Raw genomic sequence first — 23,003 nt, 5'->3', positions numbered from 1 at the left:
GTTTCTCGGCTTTCTGACTTGATATGCACCATGCACAGAGAGCAAGGAACCGACTGGTCTAAAGCCACAGACACTGCTAACGCTGGCTAACCATCTCACAAACGGCCCGCCTTCATAAGATGGTCTCTGAACGGAGCATAAATGCTTCCCAAGTACTGGAACAAACAACCTAAAGCAGAAGTTCTCCTGGTGGTAGAGGCATAGAATCACCTCTGTGTACAAAGAATGGCACATGAAATCATTCTGGGTGTGAAACCACACCTCCCGTTGCTCAGTGCTCCTGAGAAGACCTCGAGAAGTGCACAGGTACACCCCGTGAACTGTCTCGGAAACGGATTCCCATGTCTAGAGATTACTTGAAGAACCCAAACTGGATGTTCAAAAATAAGTCTTATTCCTACCAATTGTCCTAAGCCCACATCCCTGGAAAATACTAGAAACCAGTTTTATTGCATTTCAGCTGTGTAGGGCCCCCCTCAAGTGAGCTCGTGGGGGCCTCCAGAACTCTACCATTCTGTTACTTTCTCTTTTTCTTTCCTTCTCCTGAGGAAGACTTCAGTTATTTTCATAGCAACTTACTATAATGTTCTAGGTGATGACATATTTTGAGCAGCACACAGGTTATTAGAACCAATTTTTTCTTCCTTTTGAAAAATTTCTACAATAATAAAGAAAAGGCAATAATTTTAAAAACTGACTTCCCTAAAAAAGAATTGTCATACTTTGTACAAAACAGCATATTTACTAAGTAGTATTCATTCTAGAATTACTGTCCAAACCAAACCAATAAATGGGGGTATATGGGCACATCAGACTGATCACATGAGTTTAAAATAATTTTCAGAGCCAGAATTATTAGATTGGACAGAAAAGTAGCAAACCAATCGTTATCTGGACATATGAAAATTATATACAAACATGAAAATGCAGCATGTGTTTAAAATAAATCACGTTAGATTTAGTCAGGCACTAAAATGAATGGAAACTGATATATTCCTTTTGATACCAAACTTTTACTTTATTGGGAAAACCTGGTATCTATTGCAACTTCTAGCTGAGGGACAGAAGGGCAGACAGAGGAGGACATCTAACAGGAAAGACTGGTAAAGAGGTAGAGGCAGGGGTACCTGATGATTAAACAAGATAACTATTAATTGAGAAACTGAGATTTTAGACATACTATTTAGAAGAGGATTAGATGAGCAGATTCCAAAGATAATTGCTTGACTTTGTAACATGGAACCTCTCTAAATGTTTATTGTATCTGATATGGCTCTAACGAGGAATATTTACAATGCATTTTAAAATAAAAACAAGTAAACGAAACAAAACATCTTCCACAATTCCCCTTTGGAGATGTGTCATTTTTAGATGTGCATTGTCCCTTTGGTACTACCATACAAACCCCTTGAAAAGTTCAGGGGAAAGGGGAATTCTTTCTGACAATGAACAGAAAAGGGTTGGGGCTGGGATGTGAGGGAAGCAGCAAAGAAACGTTACTCTTCTTTTATTGAGGATATTCTTCTAAGAACTTCCATTGTCCTTTAGGAGAAAGGAATGGATTATGGAAAACAATTCCTGAAGATATCACTGCCTTCTGAGGACAAGTTCATAATTATGACACCTACGGAGATGACTTTCACATAGCACCTACCTTGCTCATAAGACATAGAACTCTTACCGAGCTATGAAATATAGTTAGTAAAAGTTACTCATGGCACTTAAATATGTTTAGAGACATAAATTCTTTGTCTCAGTGCCCCTGTGAGGTAGGTGTCTGATGGGAAAACCTGAGGCACGGAGGGGTTAAGTCTGCTCTCCTTTCATTACATGACGAGCCAGTGGCCCAGCTAGCAAAAGGACCAGGTGTCCTAACTCCCTCAACAATATTCACCCTGCTTCTCAGAAGGCTTACCTAAGTTACATAAAAATGACAGCAGGGGGATTTTTTTTTTCAAACATTTTAACTAGTTAGCTATTTCTTTTTTTTTTTTTTTTCTTAAAGATTTTATTTATTTGACAGAGACACAGCGAGAGAGGGAACACAAGCAGGGGGAGTGGGAGAGGGAGAAGCAGGCTTCCCGCTGAGCAGGGAGCCCGATGTGGGGCTCGATCTCAGGAACCTGGGATCATGACCCAGGCCGAAGGCAGACGCTCAACGACTGAGCCACCCAGGCGCCCTAGTTAGCTATTTCTTATTCCCACTTTGAACATAAGTTATTCTAAAATAAAACCAAATATAAACAAAACAAAAAATCAATATTGCCTAACAGTCTGTGTCTAGATGTAGCCTATTCTGTACTAGTGATTGAAAAAGCACATAGTATGATTCAAGTAGAAGTATCAGAGGGGGCTACAGTGTTCTCGTTACTCAAGCCAGGCTGTGAGTAAAGTGTCCCTTAGAGATGCCACCCACTGTACTTTGTAAGAACCTCTTCGGTATGACACCAGGGAATAAAACTACCACTCCTGTTTCATGGAAATACCATTCTGAAAGTTAGTCTACACAGGCCAGCCCTAACCGGAAAGGGAACTCTCAACCATGTGATGCATACGTACTACTGAGTTCACGCAGAACTCTTTGAAGCCAGATACGAAGGTCATAGTCACCTGCCATAAAGCTCACGGAACAGTTCACACTACATACAGAAGGGCAATACACTGGGTACATGCACTAGCACCATGCCACAGAAGTGAGAGAAGGACAAGAAGCCACCTCGTGAGCATCTTCTAGTCCCATCTGGCATGCCATTCTCAGAAGCTACCTCTGCTAAGTGGGGAAGACTGCTGAAGTCCTGTATCCCTTTAAATAATGAGAGGGGTAAAAACAGAATATTCGTTGTCAGTTGCTTTGAGCATACCAGCTATCCAAATTTTACTCTTTCATAAGTTGGTAGCTTTCTTAGTTTTATAGATATTCAAAGGTAACAAATTACATTTCTTGATCAAGAGAGAATGGTGTAGAGCAAAATTCCAAGGTCAGTTACAAGTTGTGGGTACAAGACTACAGGGAAATTTATATTGCTACTCTTAGAATCAAATTCATGAGTACTTAGGGCACTAGCTTTTAGAAATGAAATTATTTTTTGAGGTGTTTTTTCCCTCCCATCTTTTTAGTATCTGTGGGGTGAATTTAATTCATACCATGACCCCTAATTCAAATGAAGATTTGATATTTGGTTTGAGTGTCTAAACTCGACCATGACACCATTCCTCTGTACAGCTTCTGACTTGATATTAATGCAAATACCCACCCTCCTAAGGCCTGCGTCCCCTTGAGGGAGCTCATCTTCCAGAGGGCCGGAGCCTGGCTCTATGCTCTGCACATGCAGGACCAGAGGGAATCATTCCAACTCAGAGTTTCACTGGGATACTAGTATACAGCATAGCAGCAATTCATGCATTTTATTTCTAAAAACCAAAGCTCCAGGGAGGCCGAGCTGGTCACTGTGCAAGATGAACCAGCAGGACATTCTCACCTCGAATGAAAATCTGATTTATGTGTCGAGTGAATACCTGCTGGTAATCCACTTTGGGCTTTCGCTTTTTCTTACGGGGCTGGCCCCTGGAAAGGGTGGTAGCCCTGGAAAAGGTACCTCCCGCACTCGACCCTTCTGTCCGTGTAGTCCTCCCTGACATCTCTGACCTGGACTCCTCCCTTGCAGATGCCTGCAGGGAAGAAGGGACGGAGCGGGAGCGCCTGCGTGAGCCCCGGTCAGTATCTTCTCTTCCCCACACTGAAGCCACCTTCCAAGTAGATGTCTGGGAATATCTGGACAGAGTGGAGTCTTCAACTGCAGACTTAGAATCTGCTTCCTTTCTGGAGGTATCTTGAAGTTTTAGGCGATCAAACAGCTATAAGGAAAGCAATGATAAATATCAGCCTTCTCTTTGGCCTTCAACATCCCTCTTTCAATATAGAAAAATACACCAGATTGCTTAATTAGGTTTTATAGACTCCTTGCTGTGCAATTTTTAAAAAGTTAGTAATGAATCATCTGTGTGTAGCCATAATACAGATAAATCAATAATGCCAAGAGAAAAGGCACCTGCTTTTTTCTGTGGTATAAAATGGAAAGACTTTTAAGGTTATAAGAGGTAACTTGTTGCTCAAATACTATGCAGGTCAAAAGCACAGACTCATTTGTGATTAGCTGAATGCATGAGAAGCGAGACTAATGAAGATCTTGGTCCAGGCATACATAGTGGACAGCAAATGAGCTCTCCCACTAGGAAAACCTGTTCACCAGGCTCAGTGATCTCCATTTCTAAGCTTGAAAGCACGCTGGGTACTCAGGAAGTCAGGGGAAACAGCCTACCCTAGTGAGAGTCAATGAAGAATCCCGCTCATATGCTTTGCCTAGAACAGGTTTTCGGTAGGTCTCATCCACATCGGTAAGTGCCTAGAAAAACAGCCCAAAGGAGAAAAAAATTTGGCAGAATTAAAAATATTATTTTTACAGCTTCCAGGAAAAAATTTAAAAAGCAGAATAAACATCTCATTTAGCAGAACTAAACTTAACAAGTGACTCTGCTCTTGGGCAGAAAAAAATGGTAATACCTGGCACCTCTCAGTAAGATTTCCAAGCTGCTACCACCATATAATATGGGTTTTGTCTATGGTAAGGGGCCTTTACAAATGCATGGTAGAGGTCCTTAAATTTCAGTGTGCGTAAGTATCTAAGAAGCTTATTAAAATATAAATCCAAGGCTACTTCCTAGATATGCTGACTCAGTAGGTCTGGGATAAAGCCCAGGAATTTTCTCTTTTAACCAGGAACTCCATGATTATGATGTAGGATGCCCCTAGGCTGCACTTTGAGGAAACACTATTCTACTGCTTCTTTTCCTTCCTCAGTTTCTAGGTCTTATGACAGCAATGAACTGGTATTAACAACCAGGGTTACATACAGAATTGTTGAATTTTTGTCTCTAAGAGATAAACCTCATAGGACAGCTATTTAGGATCAAATGACATCACGTATGAGAAATCAATCTGAAAAGTATAACTCACCCTACAAATATAAGCTGACAGGATTATTATCATGACCATCATATCAAAGATGTTCTCTTAAATACTATTCCTTCAAAGGGAAAATTGTAACAGTAAAGTACTTTTCCCTACATTTTAGATATAAGAAAAGTGGGCCTCAGAGAAATTATCTTGCCTAGAGTAACACAACTACCAAGTGGTAAAGCTAGGATTCAAATCCAGGTCTTCTGATTGCACAGTGGTTGAAAACATGATTTTAGGAGTCAGAAAGACCTGGAATAAAGTTCTAGGACCTCCACTTACTAACAGGGTAATTTGGGCCAATCATTCAGTATCTCTAGCCTCAATTTCTTCATTTGTAAAATGGAACAGTAGTAAACCTCATTCATTGAGATAAACCCTTAGTACACTATCCAGCAAATGCTAAGTGCTTAATAAATGGCAGCAACTACTATACTCATCTAGGAGAATGCATGGATGAAGATAAAACGCAGGAAAAAGAAAAGTTGGAGATGGAAGACCATATGAAAAAGAAACAGCAGAAAGCCTGGTGTTCTTATTTTAACTGCCCCATATTGTAGTTGTGCTATAACGTCTCTTCACTCCTACAAATATCTAGTAAGCAGACAGTAAGCCTCTAGGAGAGTGGGGGCGCATTCCCTTCATAAGGAAAACCATGTGAAGTACCTTGCTTATTAGTATGCCTGCTTCCCCTCTATCTTCATCTATCTTCCCAAAACTGTAGCGTGAAAATTCCTTTCTGAAATTTCTGTACCTAGCACTGGTAAAGTACCAGCCAAAGTGGAAAATCAGTAAATATTTTGAAATGAATGAAAGAATGGTCAGCAGGAAATTGATATAAAATTACTAAGCAGCTGAAATAAATAATTATTCCTTAAGGCTGGGTTCCTTAACCATAGCACTAATGACATTTTGGACCAGATACTTCTTTGTTGTTGGGGGGCTATCTTGTGTATTGTAGGATGTGCAGCAACTCCTCTGGCCTCTACCCATTAGATACCAATAATACCCCATGCCACAATTGTGACAATTAAAAAAATGTCCCCAGACATTGCCAGTTGTCCCTAGGAAGGAGAGAAGGGCAAAATTACCCTGGTTGAAAGCCAATTCTTTAAAGAAAAGGAAGCAATAGAAAGTACTCTTTTGTTGTTGGCCAAGAGAACGCAAAAATTCTAGTTCTTCTGGGAAGTTATTCTATAGGTTTTCCTAAATAAGGTTACTCAGGTCATTTAGACATATAAAAGATTTAATCCCTAGGAGGTTCTCCAACCCTTGAGAAGGGCTTAATTACCATATTCCAGAACTTGTCAAATGCGACGAGGAAGCCTGTACAGACGCCCCGAAGACCCTTGAAAGTGCGGATGTGAACATTCACCTTCACTCCCTCCCGGATACAGCGATGGAGCTCACCCAGGGGGCTGCCTTCATGCACTGAAACAAGACAAGAACAGTAAGCACAGCATGAACATCTGCTCTCATTCCCAGAATTAACAACCAAGACCACCCGACCATCTCCAGCAACATTAGGCAACATGGTGCGGTGGCAACCTCACTACGGAAACAGGAAGGCCCGATGGGCAACATAACTAGTACAGGCAACAGACACCGAAATAAGGCAAGATTCCACCAGGATGGAGATAAAGCGTACATTTGGCTATCACCCAAATGTTTCACTACTCGTATATCCTGTGTTCTATGATGTCATTGATTCTAAGATGCACCATTATTTAAAAATGTTTTTTTGGGAAAAACCCCACATTAAATGTACACATCAGCAGCAAAATTCTTCTCAGTTCTGTATCTGGGTAAGATAACCTTTTTTTTTTAAAGATTATTTATTTATTTGTCAGAGAGAGAGAGAGAGACCATGCACGCAAAAGCCAGGGAAGCGGCAGGCAGAGGGAGAAGCAGGCTCCCTGCTGAGCAAGGAGCCCGATGTGGGGCTCAATCCCAGGACTCCGGGATCATGACCTGGGCCAAAGGCAGAAGCTTAACCCACTGAGCCACCCAGGTGTCCCAAGACAAGTTTTTTAAGGATAATTCTCATGAACCACATATCCAGCTTGACTCTTTACCAAAAAAACCCAAAACCAAACAACTTGTTCATATGTTTAAAGGAAACAAACCATGTAACACACCTGCCCTTAAATATGTGCAGTCCTCTAAGAGAGAATGAACTTTTGGCCGCCCATCTGAAGACCCTCCATGCCTAAGCTCTCTGGAGCCGATGGATTCCAATGTACATCATCTTTACACTAGGAGGAAGAGACCTGGTTGCATTCCAAGCCTGGCTGATACAAAGGCACCTGCTAGGCATTAGGCTCCTATGAGATTGCTGATAAGCATTACATAAAAAGAATAGGACAATTCATGGGAAGAATGCTGGGACTATAAACTGCAGCTTTTACTATGATGGATTCTTTTTTTCAGAGCTTGGGAAGAGGGATGAATTTTATTTTTATTACTTCACGTAAACTTAGCCTTCACAATATGATGGCTATACTATATAAAACCTTCCAAAAGAAAACCACATGTGCACACACACACACTCTTACACTCACACTCACACATACACAGTCTCAGTCTTTCCCTCCCAAGTTTGCAAGGCAAAAGTCTCTGGAGATTGATTATTGCCATCAATAGTAAACACACACAAAAAATCTGTTTTGTTTCTAGTGGCATGAAAGACAACAACAGTCCTGCACTTCAGTTTGGATAACTAAGCAGGTTACTCTTGACCTCCTTATCCCTCACTCATAGATCAACTTATCAATGATGGCAGTGATAAATTAATAAAAGAAAATACTCTTTGAAGAAAGTAACTTAGCAGATGAGAAGTAGGAGTTTATGTCAGATTGAAAATTTGGCAAGAAGGCACAGCTGAAGGCAGTGTGGCAAACAGAGGCCTCGGAAAGGAACATAAGCACCTTGGTCTGATCCTCATCATCTATCCTTGCTCTAGCAACAGCATATTTTGAAATACTTTGAATGTTTGAGTAACTTTTTCTCCACAAGTCTGAGTTTCCTTATTCATAAAATGAGGTTAGACTAGTTATCTTCTAGATTCATTTCAGGAGGAAGTCTTTATAATTCAATTTCTTAGAAACTGATCATACTGCCTGAATCAGTTTCTTTGCCTATACACATTCCCTGCTTCCCCTCACCCCTGCATGTGTTTCCACCAACAGTGGAAAGACCATTCTTTTCTTAAACACCATTCTTTTTCTAACTTGTAAATAAATAGAGGTACTACTTCACCCCCTGAGCCCCCAAACCAGAGAGAAACCACAAACACATACCTTAACAACAGTTTTCTTATTCTGGTTAAACAAATGATAAACTTGGGTCTTTCAACTCTCATATCTGTACTTTTCTCTCTTTTTTTTTTCTTCCAAAGATTTGATAAGGTGTAATTCCAGGGATCACTTCACTCCTTGTGTGATCAAAAATATAACACTAGCACCACCTATCACAGCAAACTGCCAAGGCAAAATGAGCTCCACATTCTGAATCAGAATGCACATTCTGATCTCTTTCCAGCAGTCTGTATAACAAACTCCAAACGGATATATGAGCCAGTCTTCTAAAATTTAATACAACAAAAAAACATATGCCTTATCTTTGAAGATTGTTATTCTTCCAGATCTCCTTCTCTATTGCCACTATTCTTAGGCCCCAACCTTCCAAAGCCAGGTCATTCTTAACTCCATTCTTCTCCCTACTTGTGGCCACACTAAGCTCAGACAACAGATTCTCAATAACTAAGACATACCCTTTCCTTTCTCCTTCTCCAATCAATAATATAGTCCAGAGCCTTATCAGATGATTGGCTTATTATCTGTCTAGTCTAGTCTCCCAGTTCCCCTCACATCATCCCTGACACCATCATTATCACCAATTACTGAGCGCTTGGTATGAGCCAGGCCTTGGGTTAAGTTTAACTTTATGCATGTTATTTTATTTAATCCTCACAACTTTAACACATAGGTACTATTATTTTGCCCCACTTTACAGATGAGGAAAATAAGGCTCAGAAATGTTTATTTAAATAATTTCTCAAGGTTATTTACCTAGTAAACAGCTGAGCCAACACCCAATACAGGCAGGGTATATATACATCCTGACCTGGAGCTTTTAATTATGACAGTCTAAAACAATAACCACAACAATAATCTAAAACAATCGCAGTGACATTTAACATTCATTGAGAATTTCCCTACATGTAAGAGCTTTGAATGGGTTAACTAACTTAAACTTAACAGCTATAGGTAGATACTATTACTGTCCTCACTTTACAGATGAGGAAACTGAGGTTTCCCAAAGAGTTTAAGTGACTTGCCTACTGTCAAACAGCTAGAAAGTGCAGGAGCCAGTGTTCAAAACTAAAAAAGCCAGCAGTCAAACTCTTGAGTCTGTGGTCTATACCTCCCCAAATACACTTTACCACTAGAAAGTAAGTTAGTAGAAAGGTTGCCCTAAAAGTTTTTTCGCTTAAGAATATACACGATGGTTCCCAGTATCATAACAAAGTCAAAGAGAAACTCTTTGGTCTTCAAAGTGTTTTTAACAAATCCTTCTCTGGACCCAAATTCAGTTCTCATTGCTCTAGACACACACCTTTCTGCCTCACTTATGTGGCACCCTCCACCCACCAAAAGAAGCAAGCAAAGAAAAATGAGAATTTAGAATGTACTCCCCTCTTCCCTTACCTGAGATTAGCATAAGGGCCCTGGCACGCAGGCCCTGGAGTTGGACAACCCAGCATTAAGTCTCAGATGCAAATTAACAAGCTATGTGATCCTGGGCAAGTAGTTAAGCTCAGTGGACCTCATTTATAAAGTAGTATCTAAAGGTAAAATAAGATATAATGCGTCTAAAGGGCTTGGCAAGTGCACAGCACTTACCAGCTAAATAACAGTAGCCACAATTAGCAACAATAAAATTGTCTCTTGACTTAAAAAGGGGCATGAGAGAACTTTCTGAGGTGATGATTTGTTCTGTATCTTGATCGTGGTGGTAATTTCACAACTATACATTTGTCAAAACTCACTTTAAAAGGGTGAATTTTGTTATGTGTAAATTATACCTCAATAGCCTATTAAATAATTACTGTTATCCTCAGCCATGCACTTCCTTAAATTAACTTTGAGACCTGAAGCCAATCTCTTCCAGGAACTCTTTCTGAATAAATTTAATCTTCACCCTTGCTTCTGTACTTTTCTTGCTTTCTTCCTTTTTGTTTTTTAAAGATTTATTTATTTTCGAGAGAGAGACAGAGAGTGTGCGTGAGCAGGGGGAAGGGCAGAGGGAGAGAGAGGGAGAGAAGCAGATTCCCTGCTGAATGGGGAGCCCAAGGCAGGGCTCAGGCTGAATCGCACAACCCTGAGATCATGACCTGAGCCTAAATCAAGAGTTGGACACTCAACTAACTGAGCCACCCAGACACCCCTGTACTCTTCTTGCTTTCTGAAGCTCATCAGTTCTCTGTGATGTCTACCCATCTCTATCATGTACACTCAACTGTTTCTAGTGATGTGATTAAAATTTTCAGTGCCTATGGCACATTCTAAGATCTTAATTCCAGGCACATATTTAATCATGGGAAATCAACAAAGCTGGTTTTCATGCTCTGTCATACCAATATAGCAGAGTGCTCCATAGGTAAAGCTAAAACCACTCCCACATAGAAATATGTCTTTCCCTTGACAATCTCTGTAGCAAAGCAACAACTGGCAAAATGGAAATAAATGTTACAATCTGGCACTTGAAGTGCATTTCCAAGATCTGATAGTGGCAATAAGGTCCCCCAAACTGCTCTTATTTTAGGAACATGCATACTTTATCTTTGTGTTACTGTTGGGCAAGCAAGCTGGGGTGCACCCTAGCTTTGGCAAGAAGGCTCTGGCACTGTGTGTCACAGTAAATGATCTGACAAAGATACATCTAACAGCACACAGCTTTTCAGGATGTTTCTCTCTTAATAAACACGTCTAGGAATGAAACAAAATATTCCCTTGCTTCTATTGCTCCCTCTATTCTAAAAGCAGTGATTTAATAATGTTACAGTTTAGCTATCAGGATACAGATGCTTTGAATGGCTAACTAGGTCATTGTGTTCACTGGCAGATGTCAGAAATGTTTGCCAGATGACAAAAGACATAACCCTGGGCTGTTTTTATTCCATTTGTTTAAGACCTAACTCACACATTAGCAACCTTCCCTGTTTACAGCTTTACTCTAAGGATCTATTAGGAGGCTCCAAGAGATTCCCTTGTGTCATTTACACCTTCAGAACTTAAAATAACCTGTGCATATGGTAATGTGAGCCTGACAGACACACTCCTGCACCCATCCTGGCAGAGTGGCTGTGAAACAGTGTCTGGGTTTTAGTGGCATTTGTCCCTGCTGCATTCCAGCACTTGTGACTTGGTAATGCAAACATATGTGTATCAAGACCCAGTAGCCCTTCTCCTATAAGCACCCTGGAAGGAGCTGTCACTTAATGTGCAGGGGTTATGCGATTATGTTCCCTGTTCTAATTGAACAGATAGATCTCCCCACACTCCGTCCCATCATCCCCAATCCCACTAACCAAACACTCTCCTTTCCTTAATACTGGTTGTGCCCCTCCCCTCTGGCTGTGGTCCCTAAGACCTCTCATCAACTCCGCAGATCCTCCCTGTAATGTCCCGTTTCCGGGCCCCACCACCTCTCCAAGTCCCCATCACACCCACAGACCCTCGTTGCAGGGACCTCATCACCTCTGTAGCCACTTCCACGGACCCAGTTACCTCCGCGGACCTACACCCGTTACCCACGCAGACCCTTCCCGTGGCTCCTTATTACCTCTACAGCCTTAGCACTCTCAACCCCCACCTCCCCGCTCATGCAGACCTTTGATTACTCCAGAAGACCCTCCCCACGCCCCCATTATCCACATGACTCAAGCAGAACCTCCTCACGGTGGCGGATTAGCTCCGCAACCTTCACCAAGACCCTCCCCCTAATGCGTGTGGACCTGCGCCAAGCCCCTAGCACCCTGCAAACACCCCGTGGGCCACCACCTTCCGGGCAGCCGGCTGGGCCCTCGTCCCCCCCCACCGCCCCGCCCCGTCCGCCCCCGCAGGACTCACAGGGCATTCGCGTGAGCACGTTGCGCGGCGCCTTCCTGCTCCGACCCGGACCCCGCCGGCGCGTCCCAGCGGCCCCGTCCCCTTCCTCCTTGGCCACCATGAGGCGACGGAGGCGCTGGATGCGCTCGGGGTCTGGAGCGGGGGCGTCCTGGCGGCGACGGGTTCTGGCCGAGAGCCCGGCAGCGGCGGCGGGGACCCTTGAGCCCGCGGCCGCGCCCCGCGCCCGCCCGCGCCCGCCGCCCCGGACCCCGGTCCTGAGGAAGCTCTCGTACTCGGCCAGGTTGTTGAAGCAGGGTGCGTTGGGGTAGGGGATGGGCGGCAGGCGGGGCGCGTACAGGGCCAGCAGAGGGTCGAAGCTGTCAGAGCTGACATCCAGCCGCGGGCTGGGCGGGCGCGCGGGGCTCCCGGCGAGAGCCGACCTCGCCCCCCGCTCCCGCTCCTCCATGTTTGAAAGGCCCGCAAGCCGAGGCCGATGGGAAGAAGGAGCGGAGCCGCCAGAGGGCGGCACTGCGCAGCCGCGGCCTGGGGTTGCACTGCGCCGGCGCCACCGCCGGAGGGCAGCATCTGTCCGCGCTCAGCCCCGCCGGCCCGCCACAGCGCTCGGATAACAGATTAATCTGTTTGAACGCAGTTTCCCCATGTATATCATTATCACTTAGGGTGTTTGTTAATACTCCAGATTCCCCGGGGGTGGATCTTGGAATCGGCATTTTAACAAGCCTCCCTAGGCGTTTTTCTGCTCTCAAACTGCAGTATACTCCTAGCTTGAGCTGATGGGAAGAGGCGGGAAGAGGCTGGAAGAGGGCAGTCCCAATCTGCTTTCATGCCGAGTCTTCACTGGGGGTTAGCCTACCTGGGCTCAAATTATTTCGCTTCTTTGGGTCTTTACATTATCACCTGAAATGTGATAGAAATAGTACCTAACCTACAGAATTCTCCTAAGAATGAAGAGATACTGCATAGAGAGCATTTAAATGCTCTATGTTAGCTAGTTAGTATTGGTTAAGTAGACAATGAAACTATGTTAGCTAGTTAATATTGGTTAAGTAGACAGTGAAGGATGGTTGGATCCCAGTCCTGCATTTCCGATACCCTATGCAAAAAGTAATTTGCATTAACACCAGAGCGACCTTAGTATTAAAGAAAATTCACTGTCTCACTGATTTTCCGAGCACTACTTAGGCAAGTGGAGGAAACTAGGAAAACAGCTCTTGGAAGCCAGGATGATGAAGATTTACAAGACCTGGTTGTACCACTTGTTATTTTTTAGCATGCTGAACATAGCATGTTCAGCAAAACATTTTTGCTTTTTGATATTAAAATGAAAGTCTATACAGAAGGCCAGATATTATCCCCTAATCCAGCACAGCCAAGATGTTTCCAGTTACCTACAAGTCACACAAATCACCTTCCTGCCACCACTCTCCGAAACTATCAACTAGTGTTAATTCTATACTAGCTCTTTCTTGTGTTTTAACATTTCTTTAAGCTTTGGAAAGCCTAAGAGAATGCTATTCTCTACCTTAGAAAGATGAAAATTAATATACAACTGTGAAATACTGGAATGCTGCAATAAACAAAAGCCATCAAAAGGTGTTCCTAACAGCACTACGGGTTTAGCTTTGGTAGGACTATTAAACATCTATTGCTTTCCTCAAAACTTCTGCCCAAACAATAAACAAAGCTGCAAACTGCTGCTAGTTCAACGATTTAAGTGTTCGTCCCCCTATCTTATGACAAAATTGAATCTTGATAGTATCACACAGCACCCACAGGAAGCACATTTCTTTGAGTGGTTTTGTCCTTGAAAGTCTGTACTTTAATGCCTATTATTTAAATTTATCTATATAATTGATACCTATATAAATAGATATAATTTATATAAATTTTGACATATAATGCTATCCATTTACTTACCATTATGTTACATTGGCCAGTCAGGAGCTACATTACCTTATTGCCTCATGTGGCCTATCACAGTATACTGAGGGCCATGTTGCCCAAAGTGCCATGTATCATCCATAGGCATCAGAAGCCTTTTTGGTTAAAAATCCGATTAGCAAACCTCAGATCTTCACAGGGGGAGAGGTGGAGGCTGGAATAGCACTTAAAACAAGCATTCCAAGTAAATTTTTGTATGCAGAAGTCTGTGAATCACTGCTGTGATGAAGGTACATTTATCCTGGCTTATGTAAAGACACATATATACAAAAGTTGGATTCATATACTGTATTTGTATGAGAAAAATAAATGAAAAACTACACCAAGGGAGTGGAAACCTTTATTTTTTTTTTCCAGAGATTTTATCAATTACCAAACAAGTACCAAATCTCCTCTTCCTGTGTAGTAAGAACAGGAAGGGAAAAAAATGATTCTGACAGATGAGGTATCAATTAGTGAAGGAGGAGACCAGTCGTTGCCTTCAAAAGTACATTTTCTTTGTGGCTGTAAATTCTGTAATGCAAGACCAGGCACTAAAGTGTAGGCTGCCACTTAATTAGTTCTTTTTTTTAAAGATTTTATTTGTCAGAGAGAGAGCACAAGCAGGGAGAGCAGGAGGCAGAGAGGGAGAAGCAGACTCCCCGCTGAGCAGGGAGCCTGACTCGGGACTCGATCCCAGGACCCTGAGATCATGACCTGAGCTGAAAGCAGATGCTTAACCGACTGAGCCATCCATGCGCCCCTTAATTAATTCTTAATAGAGCCAAATAATCTTCCTCTGAAATATGACACGAGGATAACAGGCAATGTGAGTTCTCTCACCACCCATCCTCACTTCAGAGGGGGACCCCTGGCTTCAGAGGCCAGCAACTTGGCAATGTGCCATTACTGCTGCTACTCTATGCTGCTCCTCCCCCATCTACACTGGCCCATCAGCAGGTGGAACTATTAGGTGCCCAGGACACCTGCCACTTGTGACCCCAAGGGGAGTGTTGACCACTCTGCTAATTCAAATGTCAGTATTCTGATTACATAGAGGCTACCTGAGAATCCTTTTCAGGAAGTCCAGCAGGAAGGTAACTTTTAAAACTGAAGTATTTAGAGGACACGGAATCAATGTTTTTTCCTCATTATTCATTCATTCTCACACTTTCTTTTTCTCATATACACATAATTCTTTCTTTTTAGAAAGAGTTTAAGTGGCCTTGAAAATACCCTTGGTGAGACAATGATCATGCTGACAACTCCACAAAACCAATCTATGGAATGTTTACACAAGGACTTCCAAACTACAAATTTGTTCAGCCAAAGTTGCCAACTTGGAAACTGGCACAAAACCCTGATTCTCCCTGGAATTCCTGAATTCAGAGGCATCATGCAGCCACCAACCTATTATTTATCTCCAGGTCCAAGTACACGGGTAGGAAAGGTGAGATTTTCAAGGTTAGTGGATTTTGTAGTTAAGAACAGGTGGTTGAGAGTAAAGTTTGGATTCATGTTCTATCATAGGTGGAAAAAGCTTGACAAGTTTTTATAAGACTTATGCCACAATCTAAAAATGATTCATTCTGCAAGGCATAAAATAGTTCTTGCTTTATAAAAATAGCACCACGATTAAAAAAAAAATGCACTTCTACAGAAGGAACCATGTTCCAACATTGTAAAAAAAAAAAGTTCTACTTAAAGCAGAACAAGATAACCACCCCTACCTGCCCCTTCTTTCCCTGCTCCCTTTCGAGCCAGTCATGTGTCACTACTAGCACACTGTCCTTGGTAGCAGGGATCCTAGGGCACCTAAGGCCAGGAGACCTAGGGGGTCTTGCATGGTTAAGCATGCCACGGCTAAAAAGCAAAGGATCAGCTGTCTTCATCTAGGATCTCTGGATGTTCCTTCCAAAAAGCATCCCCGATTATATCACAATATAAAGGCACTGGCTTTGTCCTGGTCCGGGTCACCGCCATCTTTTTTCCTTCCATTTCTGCTGGCAGTTTAACTTCTTTTGTTGTGACTTCACCCACCTATAGGTAAAAGTTAAAATACTGACACTGTTAACTGGGTTTGGGAGAGAAGAGGGGGATATGCAGGAAGTTTACTTACTTTATATACTTCTGAGTGATACATATTTACCAGGTAGATATACAGGTACACATATCTCAACATCTATGAATTTGTTTACAATTAAAAACTTCTAAAAAGTTATGTTGCTATATTCTGAAAGGAGATCTTAGGAACAAAGGAGTGATTCCATGTTCCTTATTAGCAATAACTATAGAATTAAAGGTAATTCTACTCTCTCATCTGCATGAAGAAGTATCCAAGCCTGTGCTAAAGAGCAAATGTGCCTTAAAAATACTAATAAGCTGAAGCTGCCAGTGGGATGACTAATTCTTAAGGCACCATTTAACACCTGAAAACATTCATTAAAAAGAAAAACTACTTTACATGGAAGGAGATAAATTTTGAGAAATCATTATGCTCAGAAGCTGGTACAGAGAGAAAATATTGGTGGAATTAAGAATTTAGGTAAATGTACAGACTTATTATAGAATATTTGGTAAGTATGAATATCTGGGGAATCTCCAGAATATTCTGCAAGTGACAGAATCCTCATATACAACATCTTCTACTGCCTCATATTATAGCTGTCATGGGATGGATGGGCTATTTAATGATATTATCCAGTGTGGAAGAAATGTTCTTTGAATGCAAAAATCCTTCTATCTGCAGTGTACCCCTTTATAGGGTTTTATTTTGGAGAGCTTAGGACACAGAAAAATAAGTGTACTAATTCTAAAATCTGTGATGCCACTTAGACCACAAAGATCACTAGCAAACTGACAAAATTAGCACTGACTGACAAAAAAAGCATCCAAAATAATATACAGCATTTCATTTTTAAAAAGATCTAATTCCTGTTAGTGACTGGAATCACATCTGCATACACGTGGTAGGCCAGACAAAGCTTGGGATGGGCACAGGCTTTGGTCTTTCTGACCTCCATTTTTCTTTGGACAGAACAGCATTACCTTCTGCCATATCAACACAGTCCCTTTCCTATACATCAGAGGCTCATTGTTGTAGTTGATGTTGAATTCGGAAAACAAAATCTCATTCTTGTCTGCTGCAAGAGTTCCCTGAGAAAATAAAAAGACAAAAACAGATTTTTATGTCTGCTCTCTGCCCTAATCCTACCTATCCATTCCACCCTCTATCTAAATTTCCACAAACAAATCAAAAAGTGAAAGGGTTTTATCAAACCTCTTATAGATACTAATGAATCTGCATTGTAAGAGCAGTTTAAATCTTATTTAGATGTATAAATTCAAAAAATTGTCTTCTGTAGCAAATAACTGGCTTCAAAAGTCACAACTGTGATAGGGTGACAGGAACTAGCAGTAAGAGCACCTGTTCTGTACTACATACATTATGTTATCTTATTTGACCCTCATTACCCTCTCCATTTGAAAGAACAGAACTCTGAAGCTTAGAAAGATTATATAAATTGCCTAAGGCTAAAGATTGCTTTTATTCTTCTAAGAAAAAACAAAATCTAAACTCAGCTCTTCCAAACTCTGGATAAATCTACCAGTATTCCTATTAATGGTATCTGTAAATCCTCATCATCATCGTTAATGACCACCATTTATCGTGTAATTACAACGTACCAGGCACTGAGTTAGGAGCCGTTACAACACATCACCTCATTTCAGAGTTAGTCATCCTACAAGCAGCGCTGTCATCTAATGATGAAAGCCAGTGTTTATTAAAGTACTTACAATGTGCTTTGTACTATGCTATGTGTTTTACATGCATCATGCCACTTAATTATCACCATAAACCTATGAGGTGGGAACTATTATTTCCTGTTTCACCTGGGTGGCTCAGTTGGTTAAGTATCTGACTCTTGATTTTGGCTCAGGTCATGATCTCAGGGTCCTGGGACTGAGCCCTACATCAGGCTCCCTGCTCGTCAGGGAGTCTGCTCAAGATTCTGCCCCTCACCCTCCTTGCTCACACTTTCTCTCTCTCACAGATAAATCAATCAATCTTAAAAAAAAAAAAAGAAAGAACTAAGGCAGAGAAGAGAAAATTAAACAGAAGTCCCTGAGTACAATTATTGGACTCCCAGAGTTCCTACTCTTACCGATGCACATACCCAGCAGGGAATGGCAATGATGAAGAGGCCAAGTGGGACTGATGAAAAAGAAGAGCACATGCCCCGTCTAAAGAAGGCAACCAATATGCAGCCCCAGCCAAGCATTACCATGTGGGAAGGTAGAGCCAGGATCACTAACTCCATTTTCCAGCTAAGGACACTAAGTCCCAGGGAGAGATAGTAACTCACCCACAGTCACAGAGCAAGCAAGCAGCAGAGCTGCTACTAGTTTTTTATATCCTCTCAAAACAAAGCAGTAAAGAGAGCTTTAAAAGAATGCAAAATGCCATGGAAGAGTATAGAAAACCGCCCCCAGCTAAGTATTAATGCAGTAAGATCTTATACCTGTAATCTCTCTTGGGCTTGTACTGGTGTTAGTCCAGACTGTTGTACAAGTGCCCAGAAAACTGTATTATACAGATTATTGATGTGACCTGTGAGAACAGAGTAGCACTGTTTATACATACATAATCTTTATTCAGTATTTGCACTTCAAAGAACATTAGAACTCTTCCCCTCTTCTCTAAAGTAGAGAGATCACAGAGACATTTAGTGATATGCCCAGAACCATATATTGGGAACATGGTGGGGGGAAGTGGTCAAGTATAAACAAACTTATTTCCTAAAAGTTTTATTCTGTCATTTGAGTTATGCTTTACATAAACTGGTTAACTTGAAAATTACACTTAGGAGTACTTTCAAAGTTATTTGATTTAGATTATTCCTAGCACTTTCCCAGTTCTTCTTCTGGCAAAATCAAGATATACCAAATGAGTAAGTCTCACAAACATGTCACCATAGTCATGTAAGGCAGGAGTCACAACTCAAATCACCCACTGAGGCCATCATGAACATAAAAGCATAAAGCAGAGTAGGTAACCCCTGGAGAACAAGAGAGAATGGTAGAGGACTATGGCACACTGGCTTCCGTGTGTGTGTGTGTGAAGACAGCAGTCACTGCCCGGCACAGGTTATGTCCAATACTAAGTCAGAATGATGACCTAATATTGCCAGGTCTTCTGATTTTTCCCAAAAAAAACTGGAAAAATGAAGTATTTACATAAATTTCCCAACTGTTCGATTGTTTTCAACTAATTAAAAAAACCTGAAATATTGCATTCTGAACAAAATACACATGCACCAAAACTGAACCAAATCACCACCTCTAATGTATGGAATTGGTGGTTTTAACTACATCTGTTTATTTGGTTTTACTTACAATCTGCTTGCCGCCAACTGAGGTAGTCCTTTAAGGTCTGGTTGCTAGGATACACTATGACTCTTCCATCAAAGCCTGGGGGATACAGAAGGGGCTGGTCCTCAAAGTAATCTCGCCAATAAAACACATAGCTGGAGGCGAACTGGGAAGCCACGTGAGTCATGAACTTACTTGCAAAAGTAAGGCCATTGGGTGGAGCAAGAAAAGAGAAAATGCATGATATTAATTCAAAACCATGATAGGACCTGCGGGTGCAACAGAGTGATTACACAAACTATTCAGCAAGCCAAGAGATAAAATGTGTTGGGCCAAGAAAAACTAAGCAGCCCGCCCCTCTCCAGTCCTATCAGTAACTTACTAATACCAAATTTTTCTCTGTAGGATGTGATGTGAATTTATGGTTCAAGAGGTTTTTGGGTTTTTTTAGTCTCGGAAGGAAGGGAACCATTGTTTTAAAAACATACCAATTCATTATACGCTTTGTTTTCTGTGAGAGTTTCAATATACTGCCAAATGAGATATCTAATTTGTCTATTTTGAGACCCTCCTTAATTAAAAATTTAAGCAATACTGTAATGCACATACAGGCTGTCACTGGCTAGAGCCAACCTATAAATCATTAATATTATAATATTCTAATGGTCTCGGTTTCTAGTCTTAATATTAAGTGCCAGATCTATCTAGAAGCTAAGGTGATGAGGAATGGAGGGGAAAGAAACAGATAAAGAGGCATATGTGATGTTCAACTATCAGACGAAGTACAAGAGTCTAAACAGAAAATAGACATTCTGCAGTTGCAAATACTGCAGACTCTATCTGCAGTCTGTAAGTCAGAAATTAAAAAGAGCAAAAACCAAATGCTGGTAGGAAATATTCTGAAGGAGCTAGGCCATGGAATTACCTCGCTCTTCTTTTAAACCAATTGCTTTTCCTCTTGAACACAAAGCTGTACTCATCACTCTGTCCATATGCAATCACAATATCCTCCAGTTCTTTCATTACAGTCTGGGCACATTTGGTCATTAGGTGGAGAGCACGGCTGTCATTAGGTTTTGCAAAGTTGTGTTTCTCAGCAAACCTTCATAGAGGGAAGAGAAGAGGGAAAGGGGCATGAATGGAAGAGAGTTTGTCCTTAACACCACATATCAAAAAGACTGCATATAGAGGAAGATATGTAATAGTGCTGTAAGTCTACTAGCCACAACCTGACTCATTTCCTTAAGAACTCCAGTTTTTTCCTGCCCTGAGAAAAAGGGGTATAACTGCTAAGTCTCCATTCCCTTTTCTGTGAAATGGAGATAAAAGTATACTTACTTCATAGGGCTGTTCTGAAGATTAGAGAGGTAAAAAATGTAACTACACCTGGCTCCTTGGAAGTGCTCAATAAATGTTAGTTATAATAACCATTATTAAAATAACACTTTTAAGAATTAAATTCCCATATTTGTTACACTTCTCCCTTTTTTCTGACTCGTTTCCTCCAGAGTCCAGTCGATGCAGCCAGTTACTAATAATGAAACAAAAACATACTGTAAAGTATTGCCCACAGCAAGACCTAAAGAGGCCTCTGAACAGTCAGCCCTCAAAGACAGCTAACGAAATAGCCAAGCATTCGGCTGAAGAGATGAAAGGTCACCTGCACCAGGGAGTGACATTTTCCATCACGGCCTCGCTAACAGGTCTCTGCTCACCGGCACTCAGGCCGGCGGCTCACCACGAGCCCACTCTGCCTCAGTTTAACTACTCAAACCAGCTGGCGTTCAGGCACGTCGTAGCCAGCACGTCGGGGCAATGCTCAATGCCGCGCGCTCATTGGCTGTCGCGTTACCCGGTAACCGTGAGCGCCGCGGTCAGCGGTGTTTGAGTCCCAGGAAGCGCGGGCACAACATGTGGCCGAGAGCCGAAATCACTCACCGATGGAAATTCCTGCCGTCCAGCCGCACCACCACCCAGCAGTGGGCCAGGCAGGTGTCGTCAGCCTCGAAGTTCCGCACGTACTCGAATTTGCTCTTTGCCATGGTAGCCCCCACCTTCAAACACCGTCTCAGAGTGACGGAAGTGCCGAGCCAGAAATCGCGAACTTTAACGTTGCAAGAGGGCCACATTCGCCCCGCGGAAGGTGAACGACCAACAGAGCCCCGCCCCGGAAGTTCCGGTGTCTGTTAGTGGCCGCTCTAGCCATAGTGGAGGCCGGCATCTCTCTCGACTCTCCTTGTAGTCCTTAATCCACCTCCGAGGGTGGAAGGAGGGTTCCATTCTTCCCTTCGCTGTACACACGATTTTTCGCTTTTCTCCTCCCGTCGTGCAGGTCAGCCTACGAAGTTATAAAAAATTCCTTTCTGACCGAGTTTGAAAGTTTAGTTGTGATTTTTTTTCTTCCTAAAGAAGAAAATGTGGAATATACCGAAAAATATAAGAAAATACTTCTTATCACCCCTCTCCCTTCGAAGCATTGTGGATGGTTCCTTCCAGTCTCTTTTCTCTTTGTATATCTACGTTTACACAGGGAACACATAAAATTGTAATCATACACCTATGTAATTTGTATATTTTTCCACTTACCTTGAGCACTTTCCAATGTTATTAAATATTCCGAAGGGCGATTTTAAAAAGAAAAATAGGCTCTTATTCGAACACATGGACGTACTAAATTAATTTACTCAACTTTTTCACAAACACCCAATTTTTTCTTTTTGCTGGTAGATAATAGTAACATTAAACCCTAGTATTTTAATGGTGCTTTATGATTTATAAAGCTCTTTTGAATTCAGTACCTACTTATTTTTTTTACACTCACGAAAATTATTCAAATAATATAAAAGGATATATGATGAAAAGTCTCTCACTGACTCCTAACTCTGTACTTCAGACAATCGCTGTTACTAGTTGCTTGTATATCCAATCAGGGATAGAGAGAAACATATATCTACATCTATATCTATATCTCTCAAACTACCTCAAAACAACAGGAATAAAGGAAGGATGGGAACGTCATGGATTTATGCCCTGGCTCTGCCACTTACTAGGTGACCTAACATAAGTTACTTTTCTCTCAGCTTCCTTTGTTAAGTGGAGACACCAATTCCTCCCTTGCTTCCTTCTAAAGTTAATGTGAGCATCAAAGGACATGATGGCTGCCATTTGTAGTATGGATATACACACACACTGGTAAAATAATATTCCAAGGTGATGTCAATTTGCAACCAAGATCAGGAAGTACTTAGAGGAAAAAGTTAAAACACACCAAAAGGAAATAATCACACAAATTCACAGTGTGGGGTCTTTTATAAGATTACTAACCTGACTTCTTAAAAAGATAAATTTCATTAAGAATAAAAAAAAGTGAAATGAAGGAAGGATGGGAAAAGGTAGGACACTGTTCCATAATAAAAGGGATTTAAGAGACATAAAAACCAAATACAATGTGAAAATCTGGAATGCATACTGGCCCAAAAAATATTAAAATTAGCTCTAAATGCACCAGGAAAACCTGCAGTTACAAACAGCTCTAAATTTTAGTGGCTTACAAAACAAATATT

At 41.6% G+C, this 23,003-nt stretch overlaps 2 protein-coding genes across 5 annotated transcripts; both read right to left on the bottom strand.

Moving 5' to 3' along the window:
- Nucleotides 1-2,114: 2,114 nt before the first annotated feature.
- Nucleotides 2,115-12,608, bottom strand: LSM11 (LSM11, U7 small nuclear RNA associated). 2 transcript variants are annotated; one of them, XM_032403462.1, is made up of 4 exons: nucleotides 12,148-12,608; nucleotides 6,306-6,445; nucleotides 4,320-4,403; nucleotides 2,115-3,855 (listed from the first exon to the last, which is right to left on the bottom strand). In XM_032403462.1, exons 1-4 carry the CDS (start codon nucleotides 12,590-12,592, stop codon nucleotides 3,445-3,447), a joined length of 1,080 nt encoding a protein of 359 aa, XP_032259353.1. In that variant the 5' UTR covers nucleotides 12,593-12,608; the 3' UTR covers nucleotides 2,115-3,444. The 2 variants fall into 2 exon arrangements, with proteins under 2 accessions (XP_032259353.1, XP_032259355.1); XM_032403464.1 differs by having other exon boundaries at nucleotides 6,390-6,445.
- A 2,194-nt stretch (nucleotides 12,609-14,802) lies between these two features.
- On the bottom strand, nucleotides 14,803-21,588 carry THG1L (tRNA-histidine guanylyltransferase 1 like). 3 transcript variants are annotated; one of them, XM_032403621.1, is made up of 6 exons: nucleotides 21,379-21,588; nucleotides 20,366-20,542; nucleotides 19,465-19,634; nucleotides 18,591-18,679; nucleotides 17,116-17,223; nucleotides 14,803-16,107 (listed from the first exon to the last, which is right to left on the bottom strand). In XM_032403621.1, exons 1-6 carry the CDS (start codon nucleotides 21,567-21,569, stop codon nucleotides 15,946-15,948), a joined length of 897 nt encoding a protein of 298 aa, XP_032259512.1. In that variant the 5' UTR covers nucleotides 21,570-21,588; the 3' UTR covers nucleotides 14,803-15,945. The 3 variants fall into 3 exon arrangements, with proteins under 3 accessions (XP_032259512.1, XP_032259514.1, XP_032259513.1); XM_032403623.1 differs by lacking the exon at nucleotides 21,379-21,588 and having other exon boundaries at nucleotides 19,465-19,539; nucleotides 20,366-20,432; XM_032403622.1 differs by lacking the exon at nucleotides 21,379-21,588 and having other exon boundaries at nucleotides 19,465-19,630; nucleotides 20,366-20,421.
- Nucleotides 21,589-23,003: the final 1,415 nt, after the last annotated feature.

The sequence above is a fragment of the Phoca vitulina genome, unplaced genomic scaffold (genome assembly GCF_004348235.1).
Source record: "Phoca vitulina isolate PV1807 unplaced genomic scaffold, GSC_HSeal_1.0 scaffold6, whole genome shotgun sequence".
Taxonomy (NCBI): Eukaryota; Metazoa; Chordata; class Mammalia; order Carnivora; family Phocidae; genus Phoca; species Phoca vitulina.
This window is presented reverse-complemented; position numbering and strand designations above follow the sequence as displayed.